Raw genomic sequence first — 22,380 nt, 5'->3', positions numbered from 1 at the left:
AACTATTGGGGGTCCGTCAAGGATATAGCTGTGGGAAGGCAGAACAAGGAGCATATAGATAAAATAAGATAAATGAAAAGCTATAGGTCAGAACGCAAAACGAAAAGAGTGTCTACGTAACGGAAGTGGCGCTGATGTGGGGGCAGCGAGGTCCTCCAGGTACACAAAAGCAGCATCCCAGATAAGTGCTGGAACCGCTGCGTATCTGATCCCCATGAGATAAGAGACGTGGTAGAGAGGCGAGGGGGCCATTATGCAAAGCAGCCGAAATTGATAATCTCAATCAGCCCTGCCGGCGCCACCCTCCCCTGTTTGAAGTTCCACTCGGTTTCCCTTTGCAGAACTTTTTTTTGCCCCAGCTTCCCCTTCTATCTGATGGGGACACAAGATCAATGCCCATAATGCCACCATTGCTCCATCGCCCTCTACCTTCCACCCGAACACTAGAGGTGATCACAGTGAGAACATATAGGAGCCCCCTCCCGCTGTAATGACTTCTATCATCATCTTCCCGGGAACCCTGTCATGTCTTCTGTCCTTCTCAGTGTTTCAGGGAAAGGAATCTTGTCCGGCCACGCAGACGGCACCATTGTCCGCTACTTCTTTGATGATGAAGGCTCTGGAGATTCTCAGGTACGGGCGGCTGTTCTACACGTGTCATAATGTTTCTAAGATGTCTTATAAGACCAAATCCAACGCTCTGAACTTCTCCTCAAGCCAAAGGTTTCCTGTAATAAATGTGGAAAAAAATATCATGAAGTGGAAGCATCGGGACTAATATTAATGTGAGAGATTGTTAGATGGTGCCAGGGTCACATTATGAGGAGATCTCCAGTATAGTCCTCTCTGTCCGGGTCACATTATGAGGAGATCTCCAGTATAGTCCTCTTTATATAGGGCACATTATGAGGAGATCTCCAGTATAGTCCTCTTTATATAGGGCACATTATGAGGAGATCTCCAGTATAGTCCTCTTTATATAGGGCACATTATGAGGAGATCTCCAGGATAGTCCTCTTTATATAGGGCACATTATGAGGAGATCTCCAGTATAGTCCTCTTTATATAGGGCACATTATGAGGAGATCTCCAGTATAGTCCTCTTTATATAGGGCACATTATTAGGAGATCTCCAGTATAGTCCTCTTTATATAGGGCACATTATGAGGAGATCTCCAGTATAGTCCTCTTTGTCTGGGTCACATTATGAGGAGATCTCCAGTATAGTCCTCTTTATATAGGGCACATTATGAGGTGATCTCCAGTATAGTCCTCTTTATCTATGTCACATTATGAGGAGATCTCCAGTATAGTCCTCTTTGTCTGGGTCACATTATGAGGAGATCTCCAGTATAGTCCTCTCTGTCCGGGTCACATTATGAGGAGATCTCCAGTATAGTCCTCTTTATATAGGGCACATTATGAGGAGATCTCCAGTATTGTCCTCTTTGTCTCGGTCACATTATGAGGTGATCTCCAGGATAGTCCTCCTTATATAGGGCACATTATGAGGAGATCTCCAGTATAGTCGTCTTTGTCTTGGTCACATTATGAGGTGATCTCCAGTATAGTCCTCTTTTATATAGGGCACATTATGAGGAGATCTCCCGTATAGTCCTCTTTATATAGGGCACATTATGAGGAGATCTCCAGTATAGTCCTCTTTATATAGGGCACATTATTAGGAGATCTCCAGTATAGTCCTCTTTATATAGGGCACATTATGAGGAGATATCCAGTATAGTCCTCTTTATATAGGGCACATTATGAGGAGATCTCCAGTATAGTCCTCTTTATATAGGGCACATTATGAGGAGATCTCCAGTATAGTCCTCTTTATATAGGGCACATTATGAGGAGATCTCCAGTATAGTCCTCTTTATATAGGGCACATTATGAGGAGATCTCCAGTATAGTCCTCTTTATATAGGGCACATTATGAGGAGATCTCCAGTATAGTCCTCTTTGTCTCGGTCACATTATGAGGAGATCTCCAGTATAGTCCTCTTTATATAGGGCACATTATGAGGAGATCTCCAGTATAGTCCTCTTTATATAGGGCACATTATGAGGAGATCTCCAGTATAGTCCTCTTTATATAGGTCACATTATGAGGAGATCTCCAGTATAGTCCTCTTTATATAGGGCACATTATGAGGAGATCTCCAGTATAGTCCTCTTTATATAGGGCACATTATGAGGAGATCTCCAGTATAGTCCTCTTTATATAGGTCACATTATGAGGAGATCTCCAGTATAGTCCTCTTTATATAGGGCACATTATGAGGAGATCTCCAGTATAGTCCTCTTTATATAGAGCACATTATGAGGAGATCTCCAGTATAGTCCTCTTTATATAGGTCACATTATGAGGTGATCTCCAGTATAGTCCTCTTTATATAGGGCACATTATGAGGAGATCTCCAGTATAGTCCTCTTTATATAGAGCACATTATGAGGAGATCTCCAGTATAGTCCTCTTTATATAGGGCACATTATGAGGAGATCTCCAGTATAGTCCTCTTTGTCTGGGTCACATTATGAGGAGATCTCCAGTATAGTCCTCTTTATATAGGGCACATTATGAGGAGATCTCCAGTATAGTCCTCTTTATATAGGGCACATTATGAGGAGATCTCCAGTATAGTCCTCTTTATATAGGGCACATTATGAGGAGATCTCCAGTATAGTCCTCTTTATATAGGTCACATTATGAGGAGATCTCCAGTATAGTCCTCTTTATATAGGGCACATTATGAGGAGATCTCCAGTATAGTCCTCTTTATATAGAGCACATTATGAGGAGATCTCCAGTATAGTCCTCTTTATATAGGTCACATTATGAGGTGATCTCCAGTATAGTCCTCTTTATATAGGGCACATTATGAGGAGATCTCCAGTATAGTCCTCTTTATATAGAGCACATTATGAGGAGATCTCCAGTATAGTCCTCTTTATATAGGGCACATTATGAGGAGATCTCCAGTATAGTCCTCTTTGTCTGGGTCACATTATGAGGAGATCTCCAGTATAGTCCTCTTTATATAGGGCACATTATGAGGAGATCTCCAGTATAGTCCTCTTTATATAGGGCACATTATGAGGAGATCTCCAGTATAGTCCTCTTTATATAGAGCACATTATGAGGAGATCTCCAGTATAGTCCTCTTTATATAGGGCACATTATGAGGAGATCTCCAGTATAGTCCTCTTTATATAGGGCACATTATGAGGAGATCTCCAGTATAGTCCTCTTTATATAGGGCACATTATGAGGAGATCTCCAGTATAGTCCTCTTTATATAGGGCACATTATGAGGAGATCTCCAGTATAGTCCTCTTTATATAGGGCACATTATTAGGAGATCTCCAGTATAGTCCTCTTTGTATAGGTCACATTATGAGGAGATCTCCAGTATAGTCCTCTTTGTATAGGTCACATTATGAGGAGATCTCCAGTATAGTCCTCTTTATATAGGGCACATTATGAGGAGATCTCCAGTATAGTCCTCTTTATATAGGGCACATTATGAGGAGATCTCCAGTATAGTCCTCTTTATATAGGGCACATTATGAGGAGATCTCCAGTATAGTCCTCTTTATATAGGGCACATTATGAGGTGATCTCCAGTATAGTCCTCTTTATATAGGGCACATTATGAGGAGATCTCCAGTATAGTCCTCTTTATATAGGGCACATTATGAGGAGATCTCCAGTATAGTCCTCTTTATATAGGGCACATTATGAGGAGATCTCCAGTATAGTCCTCTTTATATAGGGCACATTATGAGGAGATCTCCAGTATAGTCCTCTTTATATAGGGCACATTATGAGGAGATCTCCAGTATAGTCCTCTTTATGTCACATTATGAGGAGATCTCCAGTATAGTCCTCTTTATATAGGGCACATTATGAGGAGATCTCCAGTATAGTCCTCTTTATATAGGGCACATTATGAGGAGATCTCCAGTATAGCCCTCTTTATATAGGTCACATTATGAGGAGATCTCCAGTATAGTCCTCTTTGTCTCGGTCACATTATGAGGAGATCTCCAGTATAGTCCTCTTTATATAGGGCACATTATGAGGAGATCTCCAGTATAGTCCTCTTTATATAGGGCACATTATGAGGAGATCTCCAGTATAGTCCTCTTTATGTAGGGCACATTATGAGGTGATCTCCAGTATAGTCCTCTTTATATAGGGCACATTATGAGGAGATCTCCAGTATAGTCCTCTTTATATAGGGCACATTATGAGGAGATCTCCAGTATAGTCCTCTTTATATAGGGTACATTATGAGGAGATCTCCAGTATAGTCCTCTTTATATAGGGCACATTATGAGGAGATCTCCAGTATAGTCCTCTTTATATAGGGCACATTATTAGGAGATCTCCAGTATAGTCCTCTTTATATAGGGCACATTATGAGGAGATCTCCAGTATAGTCCTCTTTATATAGGGCACATTATGAGGAGATCTCCAGTATAGTCCTCTTTGTCTGGGTCACATTATGAGGAGATCTCCAGTATAGTCCTCTTTATATAGGGTACATTATGAGGAGATCTCCAGTATAGTCCTCTTTATATAGGGCACATTATGAGGAGATCTCCAGTATAGTCCTCTTTATATAGGGCACATTATGAGGAGATCTCCAGTATAGTCCTCTTTATATAGGGCACATTATTAGGAGATCTCCAGTATAGTCCTCTTTATATAGGGCACATTATGAGGAGATCTCCAGTATAGTCCTCTTTATATAGGGCACATTATGAGGAGATCTCCAGTATAGTCCTCTTTGTCTGGGTCACATTATGAGGAGATCTCCAGTATAGTCCTCTTTATATAGGGCACATTATGAGGAGATCTCCAGTATAGTCCTCTTTATATAGGGCACATTATGAGGAGATATCCAGTGTAGTCCTCTTTGTCTGGGTCACATTATGAGGAGATCTCCAGTATAGTCCTCTTTATATAGGGCACATTATGAGGTGATCTCCAGTATAGTCCTCTTTATATAGGGCACATTATGAGGAGATCTCCAGTATAGTCCTCTTTATATAGGGTACATTATGAGGAGATCTCCAGTATAGTCCTCTTTATATAGGTCACATTATGAGGAGATCTCCAGTATAGTCCTCTTTATATAGGGCACATTATGAGGAGATCTCCAGTATAGTCCTCTTTATGTAGGGCACATTATGAGGAGATCTCCAGTATAGTCCTCTTTATGTAGGGCACATTATGGGGAGATCTCCAGTATAGTCCTCTTTATATAGGGCACATTATGAGGAGATCTCCAGTATAGTCCTCTTTATGTAGGGCACATTATGGGGAGATATCCAGTATAGTCCTCTTTATATAGGGCACATTATGAGGAGATCTCCAGTATAGTCCTCTTTATATAGGGCACATTATGAGGTGATCTCCAGTATAGTCCTCTTTATATAGGGCACATTATGAGGAGATCTCCAGTATAGTCCTCTTTATATAGGGCACATTATGAGGAGATCTCCAGTATAGTCCTCTTTATATAGGGCACATTATGAGGAGATCTCCAGTATAGTCCTCTTTATATAGGGCACATTATGAGGAGATCTCCTGTATAGTCCTCTATATATAGGGCACATTATGAGGAGATCTCCAGTATAGTCCTCTTTATATAGGTCACATTATGAGGAGATCTCCAGTATAGTCCTCTTTATATAGTTCACATTATGAGGTGATCTCCAGTATAGTCCTCTTTGTCTGGGTCACATTATGAGGAGATCTCCAGTATAGTCCTCTTTATATAGGGCACATTAGGAGGTGATCTCCAGTATAGTCCTCTTTATATAGGGCACATTATGAGGAGATCTCCAGTATAGTCCTCTTTATATAGGGCACATTATGAGGAGATCTCCAGTATAGTCCTCTTTATATAGGGCACATTATGAGGAGATCTCCAGTATAGTCCTCTTTATATAGGGCACATTATGAGGAGATCTCCTGTATAGTCCTCTATATATAGGGCACATTATGAGGAGATCTCCAGTATAGTCCTCTTTATATAGGTCACATTATGAGGAGATCTCCAGTATAGTCCTCTTTATATAGTTCACATTATGAGGTGATCTCCAGTATAGTCCTCTTTGTCTGGGTCACATTATGAGGAGATCTCCAGTATAGTCCTCTTTATATAGTTCACATTATGAGGAGATCTCCAGTATAGTCCTCTTTGTCTGGGTCACATTATGAGGAGATCTCCAGTATAGTCCTCTTTGTCTGGGTCACATTATGAGGAGATCTCCAGTATAGTCCTCTTTATATAGGGCACATTATGAGGAGATCTCCAGTATAGTCCTCTTTATATAGTTCACATTATGAGGTGATCTCCAGTATAGTCCTCTTTATATAGAGCACATTATGAGGAGATCTCCAGTATAGTCCTCTTTATATAGGGCACATTATGAGGAGATCTCCAGTATAGTCCTCTTTATATAGGGCACATTATGAGGAGATCTCCAGTATAGTCCTCTTTATATAGGGTACATTATGAGGAGATCTCCAGTATAGTCCTCTTTATATAGGGCACATTATGAGGAGATCTCCAGTATAGTCCTCTTTATATAGGGCACATTATGAGGAGATCTCCAGTATAGTCCTCTTTATATAGGGCACATTATGAGGAGATCTCCAGTATAGTCCTCTTTATATAGGGCACATTATGAGGAGATCTCCTGTATAGTCCTCTATATATAGGGCACATTATGAGGAGATCTCCAGTATAGTCCTCTTTATATAGGTCACATTATGAGGAGATCTCCAGTATAGTCCTCTTTATATAGTTCACATTATGAGGTGATCTCCAGTATAGTCCTCTTTGTCTGGGTCACATTATGAGGAGATCTCCAGTATAGTCCTCTTTATATAGTTCACATTATGAGGAGATCTCCAGTATAGTCCTCTTTGTCTGGGTCACATTATGAGGAGATCTCCAGTATAGTCCTCTTTATATAGGGCACATTATGAGGAGATCTCCAGTATAGTCCTCTTTATATAGTTCACATTATGAGGTGATCTCCAGTATAGTCCTCTTTATATAGAGCACATTATGAGGAGATCTCCAGTATAGTCCTCTTTATATAGGGCACATTATGAGGAGATCTCCAGTATAGTCCTCTTTATATAGGGCACATTATGAGGAGATCTCCAGTATAGTCCTCTTTATATAGGGTACATTATGAGGAGATCTCCAGTATAGTCCTCTTTATATAGGGCACATTATGAGGAGATCTCCAGTATAGTCCTCTTTATATAGGGCACATTATGAGGAGATCTCCAGTATAGTCCTCTTTATATAGGGCACATTATGAGGAGATCTCCAGTATAGTCCTCTTTATATAGGGCACATTATGAGGTGATCTCCAGTATAGTCCTCTTTATATAGGGCACATTATGAGGAGATCTCCAGTATAGTCCTCTTTGTCTGGGTCACATTATGAGGAGATCTCCAGTATAGTACTCTTTATATAGGGCACATTATGAGGAGATCTCCAGTATAGTCCTCTTTATATAGGGCACATTATGAGGAGATCTCCAGTATAGTCCTCTTTTTATATAGAGCACATTATGAGGAGATCTCCAGTATAGTCCTCTTTATATAGGTCACATTATGAGGAGATCTCCAGTATAGTCCTCTTTATATAGGTCACATTATGAGGAGATCTCCAGTATAGTCCTCTTTATATAGGGCACATTATGAGGAGATCTCCAGTATAGTCCTCTTTATATAGGGCACATTATGAGGAGATCTCCAGTATAGTCCTCTTTGTCTGGGTCACATTATGAGGAGATCTCCAGTATAGTCCTCTTTATATAGGGCACATTATGGGAAGATCTCCAGTATAGTCCTCTTTATATAGGGCACATTATGAGGAGATCTCCAGTATAGTCCTCTTTATGTAGGGCACATTATGGGGAGATCTCCAGTATAGTCCTCTTTATATAGGTCACATTATGAGGAGATCTCCAGTATAGTCCTCTTTATATAGGGCACATTATGAGGTGATCTCCAGTATAGTCCTCTTTATATAGGGCACATTATGAGGTGATCTCCAGTATAGTCCTCTTTATATAGGGCACATTATGAGGAGATATCCAGTATAGTCCTCTTTATATAGGGCACATTATGAGGAGATCTCCAGTATAGTCCTCTTTATATAGGGCACATTATGAGGAGATCTCCAGTATAGTCCTCTTTATATAGGTCACATTATGAGGAGATCTCCAGTATAGTCCTCTTTATATAGGGCACATTATGAGGTGATCTCCAGTATAGTCCTCTTTATATAGGGCACATTATGAGGAGATCTCCAGTATAGTCCTCTTTATATAGGGCACATTATGAGGAGATATCCAGTATAGTCCTCTTTATATAGGGCACATTATGAGGAGATATCCAGTATAGTCCTCTTTGTCTGGGTCACATTATGAGGAGATCTCCAGTATAGTCCTCTTTATATAGGGCACATTATGGGAAGATCTCCAGTATAGTCCTCTTTATATAGGTCACATTATGAGGAGATCTCCAGTATAGTCCTCTTTATATAGGGCACATTATGAGGAGATCTCCAGTATAGTCCTCTTTATATAAGGCACATTCTGAGGAGATCTCCAGTATAGTCCTCTTTATATAGGGCACATTATGAGGAGATCTCCAGTATAGTCCTCTTTATATAGGGCACATTATGAGGAGATCTCCAGTATAGTCCTCTTTGTCTGGGTCACATTATGAGGAGATCTCCAGTATAGTCCTCTTTGTCTGGGTCACATTATGAGGAGATCTCCAGGATAGTCCTCTTTATATAGGGCACATTATGAGGAGATCTCCAGTATAGTCCTCTTTATATAGGGCACATTATGAGGAGATCTCCAGTATAGTCCTCTTTATATAGGGCACATTATGAGGTGATCTCCAGTATAGTCCTCTTTATATAGGGCACATTATGAGGAGATCTCCAGTATAGTCCTCTTTATATAGGGCACATTATGAGGAGATCTCCAGTATAGTCCTCTTTGTCTGGGTCACATTATGAGGAGATCTCCAGTATAGTCCTCTTTATATAGGGCACATTATGAGGAGATCTCCAGTATAGTCCTCTTTATATAGGGCACATTATGAGGAGATCTCCAGTATAGTCCTCTTTGTCTGGGTCACATTATGAGGAGATCTCCAGTATAGTCCTCTTTATATAGGGCACATTAGGAGGTGATCTCCAGTATAGTCCTCTTTATATAGGGCACATTATGAGGTGATCTCCAGTATAGTCCTCTTTATATAGGGCACATTATGAGGAGATCTCCAGGATAGTCCTCTTTATATAGGGCACATTATGAGGTGATCTCCAGCATAGTCCTCTTTGTCTCGGTCACATTCTTCGGATCGCTCATGAGTAGTGGTTCTAGGTCTGTATGAGGTTTGTATATGAACTTGCTGTGATCAGAGTTGGGTCGTTTCTTGTGCTGGTAACTCCTATTGATGGTCTTTCAGGGGAAGCTCGCCACGCATCCCTGCCCCCCATATGCCCTGGCCTGGGCATCGAGCAGCATTGTTGCAGGTGGTTGTGATAAGAAGCTAGTGGCATATGGTCGAGAAGGACAAGTCATTCAGACCTTCGACTACAGCCGAGATCCTAGTGAACGGGAGCTGAGTGCGGCGGTCACCAGTCCCAGTGGGCAGTCCGTGGTGGTTGGCAGCCATGACCGGTAGGGTGAAGGCACACAAGATTTCTCTATGGCTTTTGTGTGTGTCGTGTTCTCATTGTTAGTCATCTTCTCTTCTGCAGACTTCGAGTGCTGAACTGGAGCCCCCGCAGGGGATTGTGGGAAGAAGCCCGATCCAAAGACATTCCCAACCTGTACAGCATCACAGCTCTGGCCTGGAAGAGGGACGGCTCCAGACTCTGCGCGGTGACTACCTCAATGTGGCTGTGTGGGAGGAGCTAATGCTTTATGTGGGAGGGGCTACTGCTGTTTGTAGGAGGGGCTGGTGACTAATCCAGACATGGTCTTCTGCAGGGCACGCTGTGTGGAGGTGTGGAGCTGTTCGACTGCTGCCTGCGACGTACAATTTACAAAAATAAGTTCGAAATGACCTATGTTGGACCAAGTCAGGTAAGATGCCCAAATATGTGAGGCCCACGCCCCCGGTCCGGGGAGACTGTGAGGCCCACGCCCCCGGTCCGGAGAGGCGGTGAGGCCCACGCCCCCGCTCCAGTTTTAGGATTGTGTCCTCTACGTCCAGGTGATTGTGAAGAACCTCTCCTCGGGGACTCGTGTGGTGCTGAAGTCTCATTATGGATATGAGGTCGATGAGGTGAAGATTATGGGGAAGGATCGATTTTTGGTCGCTCATACGTCTGACACACTTCTCCTAGGAGACCTGGTTACCAACCGGCTGAGTGAGGTATGACCCCGTATTACGCGACGCCTCGTACCTCCATATCACGCGACGCCTCGTACCTCCATATCACGCGACGCCTCGTACCTCCATATCACGCGACGCCTCGTACCTCCATATCACGCGACGCCTCGTACCTCCATATCACGCGACGCCTCGTACCTCCATATCACGCGACGCCTCGTACCTCCATATCACGCGACGCCTCGTACCTCCATATCACGCGACGCCTCGTACCTCCATATCACGCGACGCCTCGTACCTCCATATCACGCGACGCCTCGTACCTCCATATCACGCGACGCCTCGTACCTCCATATCACGCGACGCCTCGTACCTCCATATCACGCGACGCCTCGTACCTCCATATCACGCGACGCCTCGTACCTCCATATCACGCGACGCCTCGTACCTCCATATCACGCGACGCCTCGTACCTCCATATCACGCGACGCCTCGTACCTCCATATCACGCGACGCCTCGTACCTCCATATCACGCGACGCCTCGTACCTCCATATCACGCGACGCCTCGTACCTCCATATCACGCGACGCCTCGTACCTCCATATCACGCGACGCCTCGTACCTCCATATCACGCGACGCCTCGTACCTCCATATCACGCGACGCCTCGTACCTCCATATCACGCGACGCCTCGTACCTCCATATCACGCGACGCCTCGTACCTCCATATCACGCGACGCCTCGTACCTCCATATCACGCGACGCCTCGTACCTCCATATCACGCGACGCCTCGTACCTCCATATCACGCGACGCCTCGTACCTCCATATCACGCGACGCCTCGTACCTCCATATCACGCGACGCCTCGTACCTCCATATCACGCGACGCCTCGTACCTCCATATCACGCGACGCCTCGTACCTCCATATCACGCGACGCCTCGTACCTCCATATCACGCGACGCCTCGTACCTCCATATCACGCGACGCCTCGTACCTCATGTGACATTTATCTCTTGTTCTGCTGCAGGTCGTCTGGCCGGGATCTGGCGGCAACGAGAAATTCTTCTTTGAAAATGAGAATGTAAGAAATGTTACTGCATAATCACACATCTGTACTCCACCCTAACGTAGCGCTACTCCAACCAGTCACTGTACTCCACCCTAACGTAGCACTACTCCAACCAGTCACTGTACTCCACCCTAACGTAGCACTACTCCAACCAGCCCCTGTACTCCACCCTAACGTAGCACTACTCCAACCAGTCACTGTACTCCACCCTAACGTAGCACTACTCCAACCAGTCGCTGTACTCCACCCTAACGTAGCACTACTCCAACCAGTCGCTGTACTCCACCCTAACGTAGCACTACTCCAACCAGTCGCTGTACTCCACCCTAACGTAGCACTACTCCAACCAGTCGCTGTACTCCACCCTAACGTAGCACTACTCCAACCAGTCGCTGTACTCCACCCTAACGTATCACTACTCCAACCAGTCGCTGTACTCCACCCTAACGTAGCACTACTCCAACCAGTCGCTGTACTCCACCCTAACGTAGCACTACTCCAACCAGTCGCTGTACTCCACCCTAACGTAGCACTACTCCAACCAGTCGCTGTACTCCACTCTAACGTAGCACTACTCCAACCAGTCGCTGTACTCCACCCTAACGTAGCACTACTCTAACCAGTCACTGTACTCCACCCTAACGTACCACTACTCCTACCAGTCACTGTACTCCACCCTAACGTACCACTACTCCTACCAGTCACTGTGCTTCTCCTATAACTGTAAAGTGCAGCAGAATATGTGGAGCGATATGATTGGAGATGATGATATTATTATTACGGTGTTCTTGGGCTCTTCTGTATTCTTCTTACATGATGGCCGTATTCTGGCGGGGGTGCAGTATCTCTGAATGTATAGGTTGGTGTTCACATCTGTCTACGGCAGGTCTGCATGATCTTCAATGCCGGGGAGCTGACCATGGTGGAGTATGGAAGTAATGAGATATTGGGAACTGTCCGTACAGAGTTCATGAACCCTCATCTCATCAGGTGAGCAGCACGGCACTTATTATAGGCGATCGGGGGCCGAGAACTGCAGAACGCCATGACATCTCTTCTTCTTTACAGTGTACGGCTGAATGAGAGGAGACCGCGTGGCATGGAGGACAACAAGAAGCTAGCCTATCTTATAGATATGAAGACCATAGCTATAGGTACCTAGCCCCTTACCTCAGCTATATAGACCCACTCCTCCTGTCCTCATACACTGATCCCATCTATATATACCTACCTCTCCTGTCCTCATACACTGATCTCCTCTATATATACCTACTCCTCCTGTCCTCATACACTGATCTCATCTATATATACCTACCTCTCCTGTCCTCATACACTGATCTCCTCTATATATACCTACTCCTCCTGTCCTCATACACTGATCTCATCTATATATACCTACCTCTCCTGTCCTCATACACTGATCTCATCTATATATACCCACTCCTCCTGTCCTCATACACTGATCTCCTCTATATATACCTACTCCTCCTGTCCTCATACACTGATCTCCTCTATATATACCTACCTCTCCTGTCCTCATACACTGATCTCCTCTATATATACCTACCTCTCATGTCCTCATACACTGATCTCCTCTATATATACCTACCTCTCATGTCCTCATACACTGATCTCCTCTATATATACCTACTCCTCCTGTCCTCATACACTGATCTCATCTATATATACCTACTCCTCCTGTCCTCCTACACTGATCTCATCTATATATACCTACCCCTCCTGTCCTCATACACTGATCTCCTCTATATATACCTAACTCTCCTGTCCTCATACACTGATCTCCTCTATATATACCTACCCCTCCTGTCCTCATACACTGATCTCATCTATATATACCTACTCCTCCTGTCCTCATACACTGATCCCATCTATATATACCTACCTCTCCTGTCCTCATACACTGATCTCCTCTATATATACCTACTCCTCCTGTCCTCATACACTGATCCCATCTATATATACCTATTCCTCCTGTCCTCATACACTGATCTCATCTATATATACCTACCCCTCCTGTCCTCATACACTGATCTCATCTATATATACCCACTCCTCCTGTCCTCATACACTGATCTCATCTATATATACCTACTCCTCCTGTCCTCATACACTGATCTCCTCTATATATACCTACTCCTCCTGTCCTCATACACTGATCTCCTCTATATATTCCTACCTCTCCTGTCCTCATACACTGATCTCATCTATATATTCCTACTCCTCCTGTCCTCATACACTGATCTCATCTATATATACCCACTCCTCCTGTCCTCATACACTGATCTCATCTATATATAACTACCTCTCCTGTCCTCATACACTGATCTCATCTATATATACCTACTCCTCCTGTCCTCATACACTGATCTCATCTATATATACCTATCCCTCCTGTCCTCATACACTGATCTCATCTATATATACCTACCCCTCCTGTCCTCATACACTGATCTCATCTATATATACCTACTCCTCCTGTCCTCATACACTGATCTCATCTATATATACCTACCCCTCCTGTCCTCATACACTGATCTCATCTATATATACCTACCTCTCCTGTCCTCATACACTGATCTCATCTATATATAACTACCTCTCCTGTCCTCATACACTGATCTCCTCTATATATACCTACCTCTCCTGTCCTCATACACTGATCTCATCTATATATACCTACTCCTCCTGTCCTCATACACTGATCTCATCTATATATACCTACCTCTCCTGTCCTCATACACTGATCTCCTCTATATATACCTACTCCTCCTGTCCTCATACACTGATCTCATCTATATATAACTACCTCTCCTGTCCTCATACACTGATCTCATCTATATATACCTACTCCTCCTGTCCTCATACACTGATCTCATCTATATATACCTACCTCTCCTGTCCTCATACACTGATCTCATCTATATATACCTACTCCTCCTGTCCTCATACACTGATCTCATCTATATATACCTACCTCTCCTGTCCTCATACACTGATCTCATCTATATATACCTACCTCTCCTGTCCTCATACACTGATCTCATCTATATATACCCACTCCTCCTGTCCTCATACACTGATCTCCTCTATATATACCTACCTCTCCTGTCCTCATACACTGATCTCATCTATATATACCTACCTCTCCTGTCCTCATACACTGATCTCATCTATATATACCTACCTCTCCTGTCCTCATACACTGATCTCCTCTATATATACCTACCTCTCCTGTCCTCATACACTGATCTCATCTATATATAACTACCTCTCCTGTCCTCATACACTGATCTCCTCTATATATACCTACCCCTCCTGTCCTCATACACTGATCTCATCTATATATACCTACTCCTCCTGTCCTCATACACTGATCTCATCTATATATACCTACCCCTCCTGTCCTCATACACTGATCTCCTCTATATATACCTACTCCTCCTGTCCTCATACACTGATCTCATCTATATATACCCACTCCTCCTGTCCTCATACACTGATCTCATCTATATATACCTACTCCTCCTGTCCTCATACACTGATCTCATCTATATGTACCTACCTCTCCTGTCCTCATACACTGATCTCCTCTATATATACCTACCTCTCCTGTCCTCATACACTGATCTCCTCTATATATACCTACTCCTCCTGTCTTCATACACTGATCTCCTCTATATATACCTACCCCTCCTGTCCTCATACACTGATCTCCTCTATATATACCTACTCCTCCTGTCCTCATACACTGATCTCATCTATATATAACTACCTCTCCTGTCCTCATACACTGATCTCCTCTATATATACCTACTCCTCCTGTCCTCATACACTGATCTCCTCTATATATACCTACCCCTCCTGTCCTCATACACTGATCTCCTCTATATATACCTACTCCTCCTGTCCTCATACACTGATCTCCTCTATATATATACCTACTCCTCCTGTCCTCATAAACTGATCTCCTCTATATATACCTACTCCTCCTGTCCTCATACACTGATCTCATCTATATATAACTACCTCTCCTGTCCTCATACACTGATCTCCTCTATATATACCTACCTCTCCTGTCCTCATACACTGATCCCATCTATATATACCTACTCCTCCTGTCCTCATACACTGATCTCATCTATATATACCTACCCCTCCTGTCCTCATACACTGATCTCCTCTATATATACCTACTTCTCCTGTCCTCATACACTGATCTCATCTTTATATACCTACTCCTCCTGTCCTCATACACTGATCTCATCTATATATACCTACTCCTCCTGTCCTCATACACTGCTCTCCTCTATATATTCCCACTCCCCCTGTCCTCATACACTGATCTCATCTATATATACCTACCTCTCCTGTCCACATACACTGATCTCCTCTATATATACCTACTCCTCCTGTCCTCATACACTGATCTCATCTATATATACCTACCTCTCCTGTCCTCATACACTGATCTCATCTATATATACCTACTCCTCCTGTCCTCATACACTGATCCCATCTATATATACCTACTCCTCCTGTCCTCATACACTGATCTCCTCTATATATACCTACTCCTCCTGTCTTTATACACTGATCTCCTCTATATATACCTATTCCTCCTGCCCTCATACACTGATCTCCTCTATATATACCTACCTCTCATGTCCTCATACACTGATCTCATCTATATATACACACTCCTCCTGTCCTCATACACTGATCTCCTCTATATATACCTACCTCTCCTGTCCTCATACACTGATCTCATCTATATATACCTACCCCTCCTGTCCTCATACACTGATCTCCTCTATATATACCTGCTCCTCCTGTCCTCATACACTGATCTCCTCTATATATACCTACCTCTCCTGTCCTCATACACTGATCTCCTCTATATATACCTACCTCTCATGTCCTCATACACTGATCTCCTCTATATATACCTACCTCTCATGTCCTCATACACTGATCTCCTCTATATATTCCCACTCCTCCTGTCCTCATACACTGATCTCATCTATATATACCTACCTCTCCTGTCCTCATACACTGATCTCATCTATATAGACCTACCTCTCCTGTCCTCATACACTGATCTCATCTATATATACCTACCTCTCCTGTCCTCATACACTGATCTCATCTATATATACCTACCTCTCATGTCCTCATACACTGATGTCCTCTATATATTCCCACTCCTCCTGTCCTCATACACTGATCTCGTCTATATATTCCCACTCCTCCTGTCCTCATACACTGATCTCATCTATATATACCTACTCCTCCTGTCCTCATACAATGATCTCATCTATATATACCTACCCCTCCTGTCCTCATACACTGATCTCATCTATATATACCTACTCCTCCTGTCCTCATACAATGATCTCATCTATATATACCTACCCCTCCTGTCCTCATACACTGATCTCATCTATATATTTCCACTCCTCCTGTCCTCATACACTGATCTCCCCCTTATATACCTACCTCTCCTGTCCTCATACACTGATCTCATCTATATGTACCTACCTCTTTTGTCCTCATACACTGATCTCCTCTATATATACCTACCTCTCCTGTCTTCATACACTGATCTCATCTATATATACCTGCTCCCCCTGTCCTCATACACTGATCTCATCTATATATGCCTACCCCTCCTGTCCTCATACACTGATCTCCTCTATATATACCTACTCCTCCTGTCCTCATACACTGATCTCCTCTATATATACCTACCCCTCCTGTCCTCATACACTGATCTCCTCTATATATACCTACTCCTCCTGTCCTCATACACTGATCTCCTCTATATATACCTACTCCTCCTGTCCTCATACACTGATCTCCTCTATATATACCTACTCCTCCTGTCCTCATACACTGATCTCATCTATATATTACTACCTCTCCTGTCCTCATACACTGATCTCCTCTATATATACCTACTTCTCCTGTCCTCATACACTGATCTCATCTATATATACCTACTCCTCCTGTCCTCATACACTGATCTCATCTATATATACCTACTCCTCCTGTCCTCATACACTGCTCTCCTCTATATATTCCCACTCCCCCTGTCCTCATACACTGATCTCATCTATATATACCTACCTTTCCTGTCCACATACACTGATCTCCTCTATATATACCTACTCCTCCTGTCCTCATACACTGATCTCATCTATATATACCTACCTCTCCTGTCCTCATACACTGATCTCATCTATATATACCTACTCCTCCTGTCCTCATACACTGATCCCATCTATATATACCTACTCCTCCTGTCCTCATACACTGATCTCCTCTATATATACCTATTCCTCCTGCCCTCATACACTGATCTCCTCTATATATACCTACCTCTCATGTCCTCATACACTGATCTCCTCTATATATACACACTCCTCCTGTCCTCATACACTGATCTCCTCTATATATACCTACCTCTCATGTCCTCATACACTGATCTCCTCTATATATACCTACCTCTCATGTCCTCATACACTGATCTCATCTATATATACCTACCTTTCCTGTCCACATACACTGATCTCATCTATATATACCCACTCCTCCTGTCCTCATACACTGATCTCCTCTATATATTCCCACTCCTCCTGTCCTCATACACTGATCTCATCTATATATACCTACTCCTCCTGTCCTCATACACTGATCTCATCTATATATACCTACTTCTCCTGTCCTCATACACTGATCTCCTCTATATATACCTACTCCTCCTGTCCTCATACACTGATCTCATCTATATAGACCTACCTCTCCTGTCCTCATACACTGATCTCATCTATATATACCTACCTCTCCTGTCCTCATACACTGATCTCATCTATATATACCTACCTCTCCTGTCCTCATACACTGATGTCCTCTATATATTCCCACTCCTCCTGTCCTCATACACTGATCTCATCTATATATTCCTACCTCTCCTGTCCTCATACACTGATCTCATCTATATATACCTACTCCTCCTGTCCTCATACACTGATCTCCTCTATATATACCTACCCCTCCTGTCCTCATACACTGATCTCCTCTATATATACCTACTCCTCCTGTCTTCATACACTGATCTCCTCTATATATACCTACCCCTCCTGTCCTCATACACTGATCTCCTCTATATATACCTACTCCTCCTGTCCTCATACACTGATCTCATCTATATATAACTACCTCTCCTGTCCTCATACACTGATCTCCTCTATATATACCTACTCCTCCTGTCCTCATACACTGATCTCCTCTATATATACCTACCCCTCCTGTCCTCATACACTGATCTCCTCTATATATACCTACTCCTCCTGTCCTCATACACTGATCTCCTCTATATATATACCTACTCCTCCTGTCCTCATAAACTGATCTCCTCTATATATACCTACTCCTCCTGTCCTCATACACTGATCTCATCTATATATAACTACCTCTCCTGTCCTCATACACTGATCTCCTCTATATATACCTACTTCTCCTGTCCTCATACACTGATCTCATCTTTATATACCTACTCCTCCTGTCCTCATACACTGATCTCATCTATATATACCTACTCCTCCTGTCCTCATACACTGCTCTCCTCTATATATTCCCACTCCCCCTGTCCTCATACACTGATCTCATCTATATATACCTACCTCTCCTGTCCACATACACTGATCTCCTCTATATATACCTACTCCTCCTGTCCTCATACACTGATCTCATCTATATATACCTACCTCTCCTGTCCTCATACACTGATCTCATCTATATATACCTACTCCTCCTGTCCTCATACACTGATCCCATCTATATATACCTACTCCTCCTGTCCTCATACACTGATCTCCTCTATATATACCTACTCCTCCTGTCTTTATACACTGATCTCCTCTATATATACCTATTCCTCCTGCCCTCATACACTGATCTCCTCTATATATACCTACCTCTCATGTCCTCATACACTGATCTCATCTATATATACACACTCCTCCTGTCCTCATACACTGATCTCCTCTATATATACCTACCTCTCCTGTCCTCATACACTGATCTCATCTATATATACCTACCCCTCCTGTCCTCATACACTGATCTCCTCTATATATACCTGCTCCTCCTGTCCTCATACACTGATCTCCTCTATATATACCTACCTCTCCTGTCCTCATACACTGATCTCCTCTATATATACCTACCTCTCATGTCCTCATACACTGATCTCCTCTATATATACCTACCTCTCATGTCCTCATACACTGATCTCCTCTATATATTCCCACTCCTCCTGTCCTCATACACTGATCTCATCTATATATACCTACCTCTCCTGTCCTCATACACTGATCTCATCTATATAGACCTACCTCTCCTGTCCTCATACACTGATCTCATCTATATATACCTACCTCTCCTGTCCTCATACACTGATCTCATCTATATATACCTACCTCTCCTGTCCTCATACACTGATGTCCTCTATATATTCCCACTCCTCCTGTCCTCATACACTGATCTCATCTATATATTCCTACCTCTCCTGTCCTCATACACTGATCTCATCTATATATACCTACTCCTCCTGTCCTCATACACTGATCTCCTCTATATATACCTACTTCTCCTGTCCTCATACACTGATCTCATCTATATATTCCCACTCCTCCTGTCCTCATACACTGATCTCCTCTATATATACCTAACTCTCCTGTCCTCATACACTGATCTCATCTATCTATATATTCCCACTCCTCCTGTCCTCATACACTGATCTCCTCTATATATACCTACCTCTCCTGTCCTCATACACTGATCTCATCTATCTATATATACCTACTCCTCCTGTCCTCATACACTGATCTCCTCTATATATACCTACTTCTCCTGTCCTCATACACTGATCTCCTCTATATATACCTACTTATCCTGTCCTCATACACTGATCTCCTCTATATATACCTACTCCTCCTGTCCTCATACACTGATCTCATCTATATATACCTACTCCTCCTGTCCTCATACACTGATCTCCTCTATATATACCTACTCCTCCTGTCCTCATACACTGATCTCATCTATATATACCTACTCCTCCTGTCCTCATACACTGATCTCATCTATATGTACCTACCTCTCCTGTCCTCATACACTGATCTCATCTATATATACCTACTCCTCCTGTCCTCATACACTGATCTCATCTATATGTACCTACCTCTCCTGTCCTCATACACTGATCTCATCTATATATACCTACTCCTCCTGTCCTCATACACTGATCTCCTCTATATATACCTACCCCTCCTGTCCTCATACACTGATCTCATCTATATATACCTACCCCTCCTGTCCTCATACACTGATCTCCTCTATATATTCCCACTCCTCCTGTCCTCCTACACTGATCTCATCTATATATACCTACCTCTCCTGTCCTCATACACTGATCTCCTCTATATATACCTACTCCTCCTGTCCTCATACACTGATCTCCTCTATATATACCTACTCCTCCTGTCCTCATACACTGATCTCTATATATTCCCACTCCTCCTGTCCTCATACACTGATCTCATCTATATATACCTACCTCTCCTGTCCTCATACACTGATCTCCTCTATATATACCTACCTCTCCTGTCCTCATACACTGATCTCCTCTATATATACCTACTCCTCCTGTCCTCATACACTGATCTCCTCTATATATACCTACCTCTCCTGTCCTCATACACTGATCTCATCTATATATACCTACTCCTCCTGTCCTCATACACTGATCTCTTCTATATATACCTACTCCTCCTGTCCTCATACACTGATCTCATCTATATATAACTACCTCTCCTGTCCTCATACACTGATCTCATCTATATATATACCTACTCCTCCTGTCCTCATAAACTGATCTCCTCTATATATACCTACCTCTCCTGTCCTCATACACTGATCTCATCTATATATACCTACCTCTCCTGTCCTCATACACTGATCTCATCTATATATACCTACCTCTCCTGTCCTCATACACTGATCTCCTCTATATATACCTACTTCTCCTGTCCTCATACACTGATCTCATCTATATATACCTACTCCTCCTGTCCTCATACACTGATCTCCTCTATATATACCTACTTCTCCTGTCCTCATACACTGATCTCATCTATATATACCTACTCCTCCTGTCCTCATACACTGATCTCCTCTATATATTCCTACCTCTCCTGTCCTCATACACTGATCTCATCTATATATACCTACTCCTCCTGTCCTCATACACTGATCTCATCTATATATACCCACTCCTCCTGTCCTCATACACTGATCTCATCTATATATAACTACCTCTCCTGTCCTCATACACTGATCTCATCTATATATACACCTATCTCTCCTGTCCTCATACACTGATCTCCTCTATATATACCTACTCCTCCTGTCCTCATACACTGATCTCCTCTATATATACCTACTCCTCCTGTCCTCATACACTGATCTCATCTATATATACCTACCTCTCATGTCCTCATACACTGATCTCCTCTATATATACACACTCCTCCTGTCCTCATACACTGATCTCCTCTATATATACACACTCCTCCTTTCCTCATACACTGATCTCCTCTATATATACCCACTCCTCCTGTCCTCATACACTGATCTCCTCTATATATACCTACTCCTCCTGTCCTCATACACTGATCTCATCTATATATACCTACTCCTCCTGTCCTCATACACTGATCTCCTCTATATATACCTACCTCTCCTGTCCTCATACACTGATCTCATCTATATATACCTACCCCTCCTGTCCTCATACACTGATCTCATCTATATATACC

At 43.0% G+C, this 22,380-nt stretch overlaps 1 protein-coding gene across 1 annotated transcript in view; it reads left to right on the top strand.

Annotated features, from left to right (window-relative positions):
• Positions 1–525: 525 nt before the first annotated feature.
• Positions 526–22,380, top strand: part of LOC142709510 (intraflagellar transport protein 172 homolog) — a 43,349-nt gene continuing 21,494 nt past the window's right edge. Inside the window, exons 1-8 of the mRNA XM_075848484.1 lie at positions 526–633; positions 9,534–9,748; positions 9,829–9,952; positions 10,061–10,156; positions 10,287–10,448; positions 11,438–11,491; positions 12,366–12,469; positions 12,548–12,633. Coding sequence (XP_075704599.1) covers positions 526–633; positions 9,534–9,748; positions 9,829–9,952; positions 10,061–10,156; positions 10,287–10,448; positions 11,438–11,491; positions 12,366–12,469; positions 12,548–12,633 — 949 coding nt within the window. The remainder of the gene's footprint in view (positions 634–9,533; positions 9,749–9,828; positions 9,953–10,060; positions 10,157–10,286; positions 10,449–11,437; positions 11,492–12,365; positions 12,470–12,547; positions 12,634–22,380) is intronic.

The sequence above is a fragment of the Rhinoderma darwinii genome, unplaced genomic scaffold (assembly GCF_050947455.1).
Source record: "Rhinoderma darwinii isolate aRhiDar2 unplaced genomic scaffold, aRhiDar2.hap1 Scaffold_4131, whole genome shotgun sequence".
Lineage (NCBI taxonomy): Eukaryota > Metazoa > Chordata > Amphibia > Anura > Rhinodermatidae > Rhinoderma > Rhinoderma darwinii.
The sequence above is the reverse complement of the archived record's forward strand: the minus strand, read 5'-3'. Positions and strand labels throughout refer to the sequence as shown.